General features: G+C 46.3%; 1 protein-coding gene across 4 annotated transcripts in view; it reads left to right on the top strand.

The window, feature by feature from the left end:
- KCTD1 (potassium channel tetramerization domain containing 1) overlaps positions 1-15018 on the top strand; it is a 186496-nt gene extending 171478 nt beyond the window's left edge. For 3 of the 4 annotated variants that reach the window (XM_019465496.2, XM_019465498.2, XM_053902520.1), the window contains exons 4-5: positions 9411-9716; positions 14050-15018. In XM_019465496.2, the coding sequence (XP_019321041.1) occupies positions 9411-9716; positions 14050-14208 (465 nt within the window). In that variant the 3' untranslated portion in view covers positions 14209-15018. Of the gene's footprint in view, positions 1-9410; positions 9717-14049 lie in introns of those variants that run through there. The other variant, XM_053902521.1, reaches the window with a different exon arrangement.
- The last annotated feature ends 250 nt before the right edge of the window (positions 15019-15268 follow it).

Genomic DNA, 15268 nt, shown 5'->3' with positions numbered 1-15268 from the left:
AGAAAAAGTATATGTACATTGTAGAAGATTTGAAATGGTAGACAGGCAGAAAAACTTTAAACCCCGTATTCCCAACTCTCGGAGACTACCAGCGTCAAAACCTTAGTGCATGGCCTTCTGGATCTTTTTCTATCCTTATTTCAGACAACAATCTCTACCTTCCTATTTCAATAAAATCTCATTTCCTCTAATACTGGAACCATATTCAGATTTCCCAGGTTGACCCCAAAATGTCCTTTACAAGTGTTTTTCCCAGACGGTATCTGATCTAAGAGCACATGTTGGATCCACTATGTCCCTTCCCTTTATTACCTAGCCTAGTCCATCGCTTTTTATATGATGCTAACTCACTGAAGAAACAGGGCCAGGTGCCCCACAGAATGCCCCTCCCCCCCCCCCCCCCCCCCCCCCGTCTGGATTTGTCTGGCTGCCTCGTCATGCGTACTTTAGTTCTTTACTCTAGCCTCTAATTTCCTGTAAACTGCAAGTTTCATCTGAAGGCCTGATAGTCTAAGCTAAATATTTCAGTGAGGATACATCTCTGGTGATGCTGTGCACTTCACATTACATTATGTTAGCAAACGTAGATGTCTGAATGCTGGCCCACTCGTTACTGATGCCAGGACTGACCATCGGTCAGAGTGAGTTATGTCTTCCTTAGGTTGCAACAAAAATGATCTCGGTCAAGCTGAGTTTCTCACCTTGCACTATTAGCATTTTGAGCCAGCTAATTTTCTGTGGTAGGGCTTTTTTTTTTTTTTAATTTTATTTCTTTAATATACATCCGAATTGGCATATAGTGCAACAATGATTTCAAGAGTAGATTCCTTAATGCCCCTTACCCACTTAGCCCATCCTCCCTCCCATAACCTCTCCAGTAACCCTCTGTTTGTTCTCCATATTTAAGAGTCTCTTCTGTTTTGTCCCCCTCCCTGTTTTTATATTATTTTTGCCTCCCTTCCCTTGTGTTCATCTGTTCCGTGTCTTAAAGTCCTCATATGAGTGAAGTCATATGATATTTGTCTTTCTCTGACTAATTTCACTTAGCATAATACCCTCTAGTTCCATCCACATAGTTGCAAATGGCAAGATTTCATTCTTTTTGATTGCCGAGTAATACTCCAGTGTGTGTGTGTGTGTGTGTGTGTGTATGTGTGTGCGTGCGTGTGTGTGTGTCTTTACACCATGTCTTCCTTATCCATTCGTCTGCTGATGGACATTTGGGCTCTTTCCATACTTTGGCTATTGTGGATAGTGGTGCTATAAACATTGGGGTGCATATGTCCCTTCGAAACAGCACACCTGTATGGCAGGGCTGTCTTTTGAGCAGTATCCCTGGCTTCCACCCACTATATGCCGGTAGTACCCACCTCCTTCCCAGTTATGACAACCCAGAATGTCTCCAGACATTGGCAAATGTCCTTTAGGGTCAAAATCAGCCCCAGGTGAGAACCAGAAAGAATGAGAGGAAGGAAGTTTTTATGGGAAGGATACTGGCTTACCTCATAGAATTAGCAGGAGCATTCTCTCAGGGCTGGAACTTGCAGGGCAGCTCTGAGGACCTCAGTCATGAGAGTTTGTGGGCTTCTAGAGTGATGCCCATGGCTCCACTGCAATACTGCCCAGGGTTTCTTTCCCCTTCCTTGGCTCTACAGAGACCATCTGACTGGCTCAGGTGGCTCTGATGCTTACGCTTTAGCCAATCAGCTGTGGTAACCCAGACACACGTTCTAGTCACTCACTCCTGAGAGTCGGACATTCTCGAAGAAGGCACTCTCAAAGAGTGATGAGCTGGGTAGACCCCCAAGAAGTCTCTTCTTCAGTACTTAAGAGAGTGCCCACTTAGGATGGCTGCCCCAGCCCCTAGTCTCAGCTGTTGCCTCCCAGTATTTATGTCCCTGGTGCAGAAACTGTTACTCCTGGCACCCCTGCCCAGGGCCACTTCTGTCCCTCTCCCGAGGACACTCCCTCAGAAGCAGGGCCAGCTGCAGCGACCGAGGAGGAGGAGGAGTGGGAGGCAGGCAGAACCGCCAGCCCGCAGCCCTGGCACCATCTCGGATCGCATCTCTAGCCCCTGCCCTCACCCGGCCCTACACATGAGCCGTAACTCCTGCAGTTAGTATGCAGCTGACTCGCCAAGCCAGGGTGTGGCTGCAGAATGCAGATGGGTCTGCCTCTGCTCTGCCTCAAGCACCCCGTCTTGGTCAGCTGTGTATACGTGGCCTTTCTCCGGGAGATCCGGAGGTGGTGGGGGATGAGACAGTGGCCGGGTACAGAAGGGACTCTTGCCGCCACTTCTGTTTCCTTTAATGGCCATCAGGATAAATCTCAGGCTGGGTGTCCTCCACCACCTTCCCCCCACCCCGGCTCGCGAGAAAAACGAGAGTAGTCAGGAGAAACTGGAAGCTGGTGCTTCTGGCCAGAAGTATCAGTTGGTAGCAGGGGAAAAGGAGCAAAGGAGCCAGTCTTTCTAGGTTTTGAAGAAAAGAAAGGGATTGAGGGGTGGGAGGAGTGAACAGGTGGACACATGTCATTGCACATTTGTCCAAACCCATGGAATGTACAAGGGCAAACGTGAACCCTAGTATAAACTGTGGACTTTGGGTGATGTAGGTCCATCAGTTGTAACAGATGCACCACTCAGGTGGGAGATGTTGAAAATGGCAGAGGCTGTGCATGTGTGGGGACAGGGGTATAGGGGAAACCTCTGTACTTTCCCCTCAATTTTAACTGTGAACCTAAAACTGCTGTAAAAATAGTAAGTCCTTTTAAAGGAAAAAAAAAAAGGAAAAAAGTATTGCAGAACTAGGGAAATAAAGAATTTTAGACACCCCAAACCTGAAATACTGAAAAAATTATGGTGGCCCACCTCCCACCTAAAAAGAAAAGAAGGAAGGAAGGAAGGAAGGAAGGAAGGAAGGAGAAAGAAAGAAAAAGAAAGAAAGAAAGAAAGAAAGAAAGAAAGAAAGAAAGAAAGAAAGAAAAAGAAAAGGGAGGGAGGGAGAGAGAAAGAAAGAGGAGGGAGGGAAGGAATGAAGGGAGGGAGGGAGAGAAAGAGAAAGAAAGAAAGGAATGAGGGAAAGAAAGAAGGAAGGAAGGAGGGAGGGAGGGAGAAAGAGAAAAAGAAAAGAAAGAAAGAAAAAGAAAAAGAAAGAAAGAAAAAGAGAGAAAAGGGAGGGAGAGAGAGAAAAAAAGAGGAGGGAGAGAAGGAATGAAGGGAGGGAGGGAGGGAGGGAGAGAGTGAGAGAGAGAAGAGAAAGAAAGAAGAAGGAAGGAAAGAAAAAAATCTTTGAAACTAAAGGAAATTAAGTCCCGCAAAGATTTTTTTTTATTTTCCTTATGACTACTACCTGGATGCTATTTTTGAAATGTAAACTATAAAATCCTTCATTTCCTCTCATCTTCTTGGTGTCCCTGCTTTGTGGGTCCCCTGATATTTACATGCCCTGCCTTCTAGGGAGCCAAGTGCGTCCTGGGAGGCCCCAGGGCAGTGAAGAGGTACTGGAGCTCCCAGGACGAACTGGACTCATTCCCCAGAACCCACAGTGCCTAGCATGGCATCCGGCACGTTTAACAGATTTTAAAATGAATAAGTGACTGATTTGCCTTTGGAGTTTAAGGATGTGCCAACTGCTGTGTAAAATTTCAAGGCCATTAGGAGTTCAGTGAATTTCTGAACTGTTTGGTGGAATCAGTAAGTGTGTGTGGCAAGCTGAATAATGGTCCCCAAGGGGGTCCACATCCTAATCCCCAGAATATATTACCTTACAGGGCAAAAGAGACTTTGCAGCTGTGATTAAGTTAAGGGTCTTGAAATGGGGAGAATATCCTGGATAATCCAGGTGGGCAGAGTGGAATCACAAAGGTCCTTATAACTGAAAGAGGGAGTGGGGAGGGTCAAAGTCAGAGAAGATGTGATGAAGGAAGGAATGTGATTGTTGGCCAGGAGCCAAGGAATGCAGGCAGCCCTAGGAGCTGGAAAGGGCAAGGGAACGCATTGTCCCCTGGAGCCTTTTGAAGGAAGGCAGCCCCACCGGCAAGACCCATTCCAGACTTCTGACCTCCACAACTGTATGAGAGTGAATCTGTATTGTTTTCAACCACCAAATCTGTGGTAAGTTCTTACAGCAGCAATTGGAAACTAATACACAGTGTAAATTACTTTCCTCCCCCTAGGGAGAATGTTTTCTGAATTCCAAATATTTAATCAAGAAATTAGCTTTTGAGACATGGGTCCATTTGCATTTTGAAGTCCACCCATACCTATGTACCGTGTACTTATCTCCAAGGTCCTAGAAAAGCTCAATTTATTCGTTGTAAAATGGGATCTTGATCTTTCTGTGCCTCGAAAAACTATTGTAAATCTCAAAAAAATTTTTATTTTAAAAATATGTATTCTAGGATTTTAAAATTCTTTAAATGTGATAATAGGTCTGTGAATAATCTATTTCCCTCTACCTGAATGTGAGGCTACACAAGAAATATGGATGATACTTTCCTAATTAGGGAAGATGAAATTGGCATAGAAGCAGGGCAGACGAGTGACAGCATCTAGTACATTCTGCAGTTGCTTTGCTGAAAAGCAAATGTAGTTTTGGGTTTCATTTTCTTCAAAAGGAAATCTGGGGCCACACCTGCTGCTGCCCCATAAACTCCTGCCCATTTCCACCTCATACCTTAGGGATAAGAGACAGCGTTGTCTAGAGGAACAACCAAAGAAAGGAACAGTGGGTGTTGCCAGATAGGAACCAAGGTATAAGGAAAGAAGATTTTTCAAAAGATTCAAGAGAGCAGAAGGAAATGAACACAAGGTCAGGGGATCTAAAGAGAAACTTGGTAAACTCTAAAAAATACGGGATTTAGACAGTAGAATTAAATGATCCCAATTGAGGAAGGAAAGGAGGATGAGGTTCCTAAGAAAAGCAGCTGTGGGTATGAGTCGGCTCCACGGGGCGATCTCCGACGAGCTGAGACTGGAAGCGTGTGTTAGGAAGTAGAGAAAGACGACGATAAAGGAACCCGCCAAGAAAGCGAATGGCCAGTGTGAGCTTAACCGTGCAGAAAATGATAACAAAAACAAGAAGGGCCTTTTTAGTTCTTGAGCTGGCAGACGCTTGGAGGCAAGTCAGCGTGGGGGGCCGATGGCCAAGGGGAGCCCGGCGCTCGGCTGTTCTCCAGCATCCGCTGCCCCGGTGCAGACGGCGCTCCACCCCAGAGACTGGAAGGAACAGCACAGTAAAGGAAGAGATGAAGCCAGATGGTCAAGAGAGAGTAAAAGAACACCTGGTGGCCTGAAGGAGTTCAAGACCGGGCCCCGTGAGATACATCCAGGGTACAAGATGGTCTTCAGGGGACCCCTTTAAACTCCGCTTCAGTAACCACTGGCAGAATCCTTGAGAAATCACTGAGCAGAGCCAAAAGTCTAATAACGGCCAGTGTTTCCCTCATTGTTCAGGAGCAGAGAACAATGAACATGAGCAGCATCGTATAGGGAGGCACTCTGTCAGGCCATGGCCAGACCTCAGAGTGGATTACCCATGTGGCTCGTGAACTCAGGGAGTAAAGAGGGTGAAGATTCAGAGTCAGCATTGGAGGATCTGTAACCCCAAGTCCTGTTAGCCCCATTACCTTCAGGTTATGGTAGACAAACTGGTGGGTCAGGACATTGTCATGGATATAGACTCGGATATCAGGGTTGGAAGCAACTTCGAAGGAATTGATTCCTCTCATTTTATAGATAAGGAGACTGGAGCCCAAAATAGTTAAGGAGAATCTCTGGGCAGTACAGAGACTTGGGCCCTCCCACATGTCCAGCCTTCCCCTTGGAGTCCCACCCAAACACATGGCATTTCAACAAGACACCCAGCAAATGCCACAGTTATGGGCTGACTGATCTCCGAATTCTAGGTTTTATAACTATTTGAACAGCCAGAATCCAGAGTCTTCGTTTACTACCTGAGCATCAACCTGAACCAAGGTCTGCATGTAGCCGTGTCGTCATTACTCCATCTAGAAACACAACACCTGGCTCAAAATGATAAAAGAGAAAGAGAGAGAGAGAGAGAGAGAGAGAGAGAGAGAGAGAGAGAGAGAAAGCAGAACATTGGATGAAAGAATCCACATTTTCTCAGTATGTTGGGACAAATTCCAACAATTTGAAGAGGGATACATAATGGAGGGTTTAAAATTTTTCACAAATGCTGAAAGAGAAGGGCCTAGCTCAGTAGCAGCTCTTAGGAAAAGGTATGGGGACGCCATAGTAAGCAAACTATAAACTAATAGGGTAACAGGACAGCCAAGAAAGTTAATACAGGCTGATGCCGTGTGGTAGGCAGAATAATGCCCCTCCCCGAAGATGTGCACGTCGTAATTCCTGGAATCCAGGAATATATCACTTTACATGGCAGAAGGGACTTTGCAGATGTGATTAATTAAGTTAAGGGTCTTGAGATTGGGAGATTATTGTGGATAATCCAGGTGGGCCCAGTGCACTCACAAGGGTCCAAGTGAAAGAAGGAGGCAGGAGGGTCACAGTCAGAGAAGATGTGACAATAGCAGAGGTCAGAGTGATGTGAGACCACAGGCCAAGGAATGTGGGCTGCCTCTGCAAGCTGAAAAAGGCAAGCATACGAATTCTCCTCTAGAGTGTCCAGACCCATTTAGACCTCTTACCTTAATGACCCATTTTAGACCTCTGACTTACAGAACTGTAAAAGAATAAATTTCTGTGGTTTTAAGCCACTAAATGTGTGGTGATTGTTACAGCAGCCATAGGAAATGAATGCAGGCTGCTTTAATAGTGGTTAGAATGTCCGTTCTAGAATGAAGGTTTCACAGTGTGCTCATCAGATCACATCTGAAATGTTAGGTCCAGTTTGGGTTTGGGTTTTCAGAAGTATGTTGACCAAGTCAAGCACACATCAGATATTGAAGGACCTCTAAGTCATAACGAATGAAAAAGAGCTGAAAAGATGGGGTGTTTTCAGCCTGAATAATACTAAGACATAACAGTTGTGTTCAGATGTTTGAAGGTTTAACAGGTCAAAGAAAGTTTAGGATCATGTAACCCCAGATGGCAGAGTCTGAACAAGTAAGTTGGAACTACAGGGAAATTAAGGTCCTTCTAACTGAAAAACTTACAACCATCAGAGCGGCCAATAAAGTCAGTGCTGTGCCTTGTTAGATAGTAAGCTTCCCATCACTGGAAGCATTTAATCAAAGGCTAATGGTCACTATTCAGCAGTGTTTGAAAGGATTCCTCCAGAGGGTCAAAGTTGGTCATTAAGACTGCTTTAAGCAGTCTCAGATTTGAAGACTTGATGACACATTTTCACTGGAGTCCAGATTCTTTCTTGTGTTATCATTTTTTTTAACGTTTATTTATTTTTGAGAGAGAGAGAGACAGAGCGTGAGCAGGGGAGGGGCAGAGAAAGACGGAGACACAGAATCCGAAGCAGGATCCAGGCTCTGAGCCGTCAGCACAGAGCCCGATGCGGAGCTCGAACTCACAAACCGCGAGATCATGACCTGAGCCGAAGTCAGACACTTAACCAACTGAGCCACCCAGGCACGCCTTGTGCTAAAATTTTTAATTCTCATAGGAAAATAAGTTAGTAGCAGAAGTTCTCATTTCTACTGCTTGTCGACTATCAATGCTGTTTTTAAATCTCCTTGAGAGCTGTCATCTGGATAAGTAAGTAAAAGATTGAGGTCAGCATCTCATGGTTGATGTACTTCAGTGGGGGTCCCAGGTATCCAGGAGGAACCGGCCATCTACCCACTCCCGCCCTCAGGCTGAGGGGGCCTCACTTCTGTCCTTTCCTAAGCGTGGCCACACCTCAGCTTTATTCTCCTCTCCTCAAACCAAACAGTACCTCCTGTGGGTCAGGTGCCAGGATGTGCAAGGAAGATGATGAGGGCAGTGGGCTCCTCTCCAGCAGGGAACCGGGACTCCTGCAATAATGGCATTGCCGGGAGAAGACCGAGCACTGAAGCGATCCGTTCTGCTGAGGGGCATCTGGGGCAGCGTCTTCACCTGGCCCAGGTGTCCCGCCACAGAAAGCGGAAGACCCGGCTGGAGGCCCGCTGGGACTTTCTCACCTGTCCATGCTTTTTTCTCTGGAAGCCCTGCATGATGCTACTGCCGCTGCTGCCTTTGCCACTTAATTTGCAAGAAAAAGAGCAGAGTGCCAAATAGAACCCGTTTTCCTTGGTCATCCTCTCCGTGCGCCATCCCATCCAGATGGCCGAGGCCTCGGGCTGTGCTCGGGCCCCAGGCTTTCAGGGTGGCTCTGCCGCGGGCACCAGGCACCGCCTGCCAGCTCCAGCCTGAGGAGGGACAGCAGACACGCCTGTGTCAGCTCATTAAAACGTCCTCAGTCAACGTGTCCAGACAAGTGTCCCACTTGCCTCACACCCGGAGATGATTGTGGTCATAGCTACGCGTAGACCGTATTGACCTGCTTGATAACATCATTCCTGCGTTGCTGCCTCCCTTTTCCTCCTTTCCCTCCCTTTTCCTGCGTGGCTGCCTCCCAAGGCCTCCCATTCAGTGACACGTGTGCGTGTTAATACCTGCTGGCCAGATTTCTGTTCTAATTCAGTAGATTTTGTTTTAAGGCAAGAGTCAAAGAATGGGTGGCTGTGGTTTCAGAAAGGGACAGGTTTCCTTTCGTGCACATCTGTCCGGCAGGGATTGTGGACTGATGTCTGCCTCCGTCCCTTGAGCATGGCAGCGTCGAGGGCGGTGCCTCCGCCTCCCCCAGACCATCCCAGATCAGCACCCACGCTTAGGTCAAAACCGTGCCCCGCGTGTGCCCTGCAGGCGCCCACCCGGCACCATCTCCGGCCGCCCTCCCGCCTCGTGCTGCCCCCTGCCTCCCACGAATTCTGAGCTGCCAGCGAAGATGACGGGGAGCGTGGGCTTCCCGTGAATAGTGAGCCTGCGCCTCCCTCACTGTGACCTACATGTGGCTCCTTCTGGAGGACGTAAAGTGGATTCTCACCACACGAATTTTAAATGCCCAGAGGCACTCCTTACTGAAAGAGAAAAGTCGTGGCTTCAGCCTTTCTCACCTCCGTTTTCTCATCTGCACAGTGGGAATAATAATGGTTCCAAATCCACAGGGCTGTTGGGGGGTGGGGGAGCTACAGGGTTTAATTTATGGGGAGCATTTAGAAGAGGGCCTGCCTGGCCCCTAATACTCTTATCTCTTTTTATCATCGCTGAATGCATTAATGAAGGAATGAATGAATGCACGTGGAGTTGTGTTGTGAGTGAAAAATTCACACGCAGATTTGATTATCAAAGTAACAGAGGTGGAAAAAAATCACCTCTTACCTGTGGACATCTTCAGCGCTTCGTGTTTGTATTTTGCGCTATGAAACGCCTTTTTTGTTTGTTTTGCCAGGACTACACTTTGTTATATGAAGAGGCAAAATATTTTCAGCTTCAGCCCATGTTGTTGGAGATGGAAAGATGGAAGCAGGACAGAGAAACTGGTCGCTTTTCAAGGCCCTGCGAGTGCCTAGTGGTGCGTGTCGCCCCAGACCTCGGAGAAAGGATCACGCTCAGCGGTGACAAATCCTTGATAGAAGAAGTGTTTCCAGAGATCGGCGATGTGATGTGTAACTCTGTCAACGCAGGCTGGAATCATGACTCGACACACGTCATTAGGTTTCCACTGAATGGCTACTGTCACCTCAACTCGGTCCAGGTACAGCCTTGTCGTATACCGTGTGGAATCGAATGTCGCTCTTAATGCTGTTACTTAACCTTGCCTTCACACAGTGCCTTCCGTCCAGAGAGCTGGGAAACTCTCATGTAGCATCACTTCTGGGTAGGTAGGCCTGTTCACCCTCTGGGCACTCAATCATTGCACAGGTATTTGTTGAACATACATTACAAGCCGGTGCCCGTGTGAGCACTGGAACGCTAGGAGACGAAGAAATAGACAATAGCTATATTTTCAGGGAACTTCCATTCTGGGAAAGACGAGGGAGCCAAACAGTAACCAACAGAAATGGTGGTCAGGTAGTGAGAAGAGAGTGTAGCTGGGATGGGGCGTCCCAGGCAGAGGGCCCAGCAAGTTGTGAAGATCCCAAGGTAGGAGTCGGCATGGTGTGAGGAGGGGTATCAAGGAGAGCCCACGCAGCTTGAAGAAAGAGACAGGGAGTCCTGAGACCCGAGGCCAGCAGGTGGCTGGGAATAGATCACGGATTGCCTCTTGGGCGGCGGGAAGCACCCTGAGTTTGTTTTTTTTTGGGTTTTTTTTTTTTTTTTTGGTTTCTTTTGGTTTTCATTCATTTGCTTGTGTGAGTAAAAGCCATTTGAGGATTTTGAGCAAAAGCGTGGCATGATGTAACTCAGCTCCGAACATGAATCCTCTGGCAGCAGAGGGAAGCAAAGGGACCAGTTAGCAACAGTTGAGAAGCGTCCGATTCTGAATGTCAGGAACGTAGTAGAGCTAACAAGGTTTCTGACAGTGGCTGTGGGTTCTAAGACAGAAGCCAAGGATGACTACGATTTTTGACCCAGGAACTGGATGGATGGGATTCCTGTTTTCTGAGATGGAGAAGTCTATGGGAGGAGACAGGTGGAATTCAGAAGGTGGGTTTACACGTGAGGTGCTGAGTCCCTTAGACGCTGGTTGGTCTGCTCATCATCGTAACTAATGTGTGGCAGCCCCGTGCCAAGGGTTGTATGTGCCTTGTCTACTTGTAACAGTCTTCATGGGTCAGTGCCGTTAGCCCCCCTTTCTTGCTGATGAGAAAGCAGACGCACATCTGGGTCTTAACTCCAGGTCTAGGTCACTCAAAACGATTTGAAGTCAATGGAATAAGGGCTTGGGGTTTCTCCCACCCACCCCCTTTTTTAAAATTCATTTATTTGTGAGAGAGAGACAGAGTGTGAGCAGGGGAGGGGTAGAGAGAAAGGGAGACACAGAATCCGAAGCAGGCTCCAGGCTCTGAGCTGTCAGCACAGAGCCCGACGCGGAGCTCGAACTCACAAACCAGCGAGATCATGACCTGAGCCGAAGTTGGACGCCCAACCATCTGAGCCACCCAGGCACCCCCCTCCCAACCTCTTTTTAATTGGAGTGGGCCCATGCCTTTATTGACCCAATAAAACCCCTCCCACAGCTCAAAGACTAGAAGCACCCACTCTACCATTCTGCCTCTTGAAGATTGTTCCACTATTTATAATTTTTGTAAATGTTTATTTTATTTTTGAGAGAGAGAGAGCAAGTGAGGGAGGGGCAGAGGGGGGGGGGGAGACAGAGGATCCGAAGCAGGCTCTGCGTTAGAACTCATGAACCATGAGATGATGACCAAATTCAGACGCTCAACTGACCGAGCCACTCAGGCACCCCACTACTTACAATTTTTAAAATTTACGAACAGGCGTCCGAGAACAAAACAACAGGAGATGCTGGCAGGAGCTGTGTCTTGGGAGGGCTAGAGAAAGGCACACGCTGGCAGGCAGTGTGATGGCCGCTGGGTTGGATGGGGCCAGAGGTGTACCCGCAAGGCCCGGTGTTAATTGAAGCTCTGAAAGCCGTTTGCCTCCTACACACGATCCCTGCCCCAGCCCCCCTCCAGATGGAGGGAGGAGGCAGTGCCCATCAGAGCCGGGACAGCATCGCTTCTCTAGGGCCCCATCTCTCACACAAAACCCCAGCCCCACCACTCAGGCTGTGGGACAAATTCATATGCCTGACAAGTTTCCCAGTCATTCAAGTCTGATCAGATGTGGACATTTTCATCTGGATTAACATCATCGGTGACACAGCCGTGACACGACCACGACATAATCGATGACTCCAGCTTCCTGCTCCACCGACCAAGAAATAGGCACCGTCCTCTAGGCATTCACAGGTTTTGGGATAAGACACACAAGACCTGATACCTCCAGCCCAGCCCTGGAGTGATTTAATATTCCCAAGTGATCACTAACTTTAAGGAATTTTGTTATTAACAAATTGATGTTTAAAAAGAAATGGCCAAGGAGCATAGCTGTTTGCATTACTTTGAAAGAAGCTTTGAGCACATTCAAGGTACTGCTGGGTCATATGGAATAATTATCATATTACATATATGATATCCCCCTAGGGAGGAAGCTTGGGGATTTCCACATTTAACAGTTTAGCAACCTTCCATCACTGCAAGACAAACAATATCAGAGTTAGGTTCTTTATTGCTCACAGCTTCTACCTTTTCAATTCCTCTCCCAGTGAAGGCAAAGAATCCTTTCTGGTGCAGTGGTTTGGCCAGGCAGACTGGGGTTTTTCTTGCTGAAAGGCTACATTCCTGCCTCTGCTGGAGAAGTCTTAGCTCTTGGGTCCTCACCTTTTTATTTAACTACCACCAAAGCACATCTTGACTTTGAACATAGGGATTGTTTTCTTCGTTCTGTCCCTTGCTGACTGGTGTGCATATGCACTGTGGATATATCTACAGAAATAAGAGCACTGTGGGTTAGAATGTTCATTTTGTTCTCATAAAGACTTGGGGTTTGTTTTTTTTTTCATTAAAAACATTTTTTTTAATGTTTATTTGTTTTTGAGACAGAGAGAAAGAGTGTGTGTGTGTGAGCAGGGCAGGGGTAGAGAGAAAGGGAGACACAGAACTCAAAGCAGGCTCCAGGCTCTGCCCCGTCAGCACAGAGCCTGACATGGGGCTTGAACTCACGAACTGTGAGATCATGACCTGAGCTGAAGTCAGATGTTCAACCAACTGAGCCAACCAGGCGCCCCTTGGTTTTTTTTTTTTTTTTAATTGGCCAGCATTAGAAGTTGTAGTTTTCTAAAAGTTCACTCTATTGTTTTCTAATCTCTAGTTAGCTCTTTTGCAAAATAGCAAATTATATTCCACATAAAAGTAGACAACCAAAAAATAATAATTTAAGAGGAAACAGTAAGGGTTTGCTTTATGTTGAGTACATTTTAAAAGTTAATAACATCCCACTTCATTTCCCCCCAGAATTTTAAACCAGAATTTTTTTTAAGTTATGATTGAGTCATTTTGCCTTTAGAGTGGTGTAGAAGTAATTTAATTATACCCAGAATCCCAGGGAACATTTGCAAGTCCAGTGTTTGTTGGATTCCTAAGGAAACAATGCTGTAGATCAACTTTCTGTATTTTTGCCTAAGAGCATAGGAATTGTCTCCTACATTTAAGACCATCGGACACGTCGGTGACCAACCCAGGGATCTTTCTGGCACTAGGTATTTGATTTCAAAACTGAAGAGCTTATGAGAAGTTACTATTATATGAGAAGTTTAGAATATCTTTATTTTGGATATGTTTTCTAACATCCAACCATTGCAATTACTCTTGCCTCCCTGAATGCACCCAAGGCAATAAATCTATTTCAAATGCCACAAACTCGAAAACTTGTAGATAAACCTCGACTGTCTTCAGCAATCCATTGGTTCTGCCATTGAAATTACATCCGTCTTCCAAACTGAAATATATGAAGTTAGTACAGGCAGACTTCAGCAGTGGTGGCGCTGAGAGTGAATGGGTTGAGAATGACTCACTGGCTGAGTAGATTCAGATCAGATCATTGTCTGGCCATATCATTTATCATCTCATAGAAGATACTTTAGTGATGAGATTTGAAAGGTAAACCCTCTCTTTTTGCAGAGAAGGGAGTGTTGCATGTTACAAGAAACATGGCATCTGAGGCCAAATGGAGCTGAGCTGGAAATCCAGTTCCCACACTTATAGGCTATGAGCCTCCGTTTTCCCGGGTATGAAATGGGCTGACCACCCATTAATAAGCAAGGTGGTTGTAACTATTCAATGAACCGGCACGTGAGCGGCAAGCATGTGAAGGCGTATTTTGGGTGTTGGACACAACCGTTCCATCCCTCCTGCCCTTTAGTGCAGGGCCTTCCTCTGAAAGCAGAAACTCAGACTCGGGGGGGTGGGTAAGAATGACCAGGGCTGCACAAGATCTCAAACTTCAGGACACCTCTTTGGGCTGTTCGTGTGGCCAGAGGACCTGTGTCCCCCTAACCAGATGCTTGTCTTGGCCCTGTGCAGGTCCTCGAGAGGTTGCAGCAGAGAGGATTTGAAATCGTGGCCTCCTGTGGAGGAGGAGTGGACTCGTCCCAGTTCAGCGAGTACGTCCTGCGGCGGGAACTGAGGCGGACGCCCCGCGGGCCCTCTGTCATCCGGATAAAGCAAGAGCCTCTGGACTAAACGGACAGATTTCTTATGCAAAAAGGAAAAAACAAAAACAAAAAACGTACACAACAAATAACGCAAACAAAAAAGGGACATTTATGTGCAGCTGGGACAACAAAACCAAGTCCTGGACCTAAAATTGAATAAACAGACACATTGATATCCAATAGAGACCACACCTGTATTCATATGGGAACAATTGGAATAGTGATATCCTCAAGGTGTAAAAAAATATATAAATATATATATATATGTCAAAAGGTAGGAAATGCAAAAAAAAAGGAAAAAAAAAACGTTTCAAAAAGGTGGTAGCTACAGTTGGTGCTGTGATGGCCGTGAAGTGTCCTGGGCCTCCCAAGGCCTCTGACCGATAAACAAGCCATGAGCAGTGAGGACGCATCTCCTTACGGTTTTCATTGCCAACAGCCATCCATTGTTTCCTTTTCCTTTGTCTTTCTTTTTCCTTTTTTTTTTTTTTTTAAAAAAAACAAAACAAAAAAAACACCTTGAATAGAGTTTATTTGCAGGATGGAGGTTTCCTGTCCTCTGTTTAGGCGGGACGGGCAGGACTTCAGAAAAACTCTTCACGAGCACACTGCATTCGAAAGACATTAGACATGAAATTTTAAATGTAGTTTGTACAGAAGTCACACTTCTTTGCCCGCCTCACAGATGTGAACATGACTTTGTTTTTAAACTGATCAGTTTTGCAAAGGGGCCAGAATTATTACTTGTTAGACTTGCTCCAGTTTGAGTCTGCTGCTTTCCTACAATTTTTCAAATTTTATAATGTATTAAATACAATAAACTCTGTTTAAAAAATAAGGTCTGTGTGAAACGCGCATGTCAGGATGAAGCTGTATTTGAATGAGATTTTTCTTTTTCTGAATTTTCTGTGTTGGACACCAGAAGACATCAGCTGAGGCTGGTTTTGAGGTCAAAGCCACTAAAAGATAAAGGATGTTATCGTGTGTTCGAAACAGTTCTGTTCCCACCCGGCAAGTGTTCTGACCTGTGCTTTGTTAGCAAGATGATCTTCCTTCTTGTGAAACTTTTCGTTTATAAATTTGAGGTA

Source organism: Panthera pardus, unplaced genomic scaffold (genome assembly GCF_024362965.1).
Source record: "Panthera pardus isolate Hobbes unplaced genomic scaffold, ASM2436296v1 HiC_scaffold_15, whole genome shotgun sequence".
Taxonomy (NCBI): Eukaryota; Metazoa; Chordata; class Mammalia; order Carnivora; family Felidae; genus Panthera; species Panthera pardus.
Note: the sequence above shows the minus strand (reverse complement) of the source record. Positions and strands in the feature narration are given on the sequence as shown.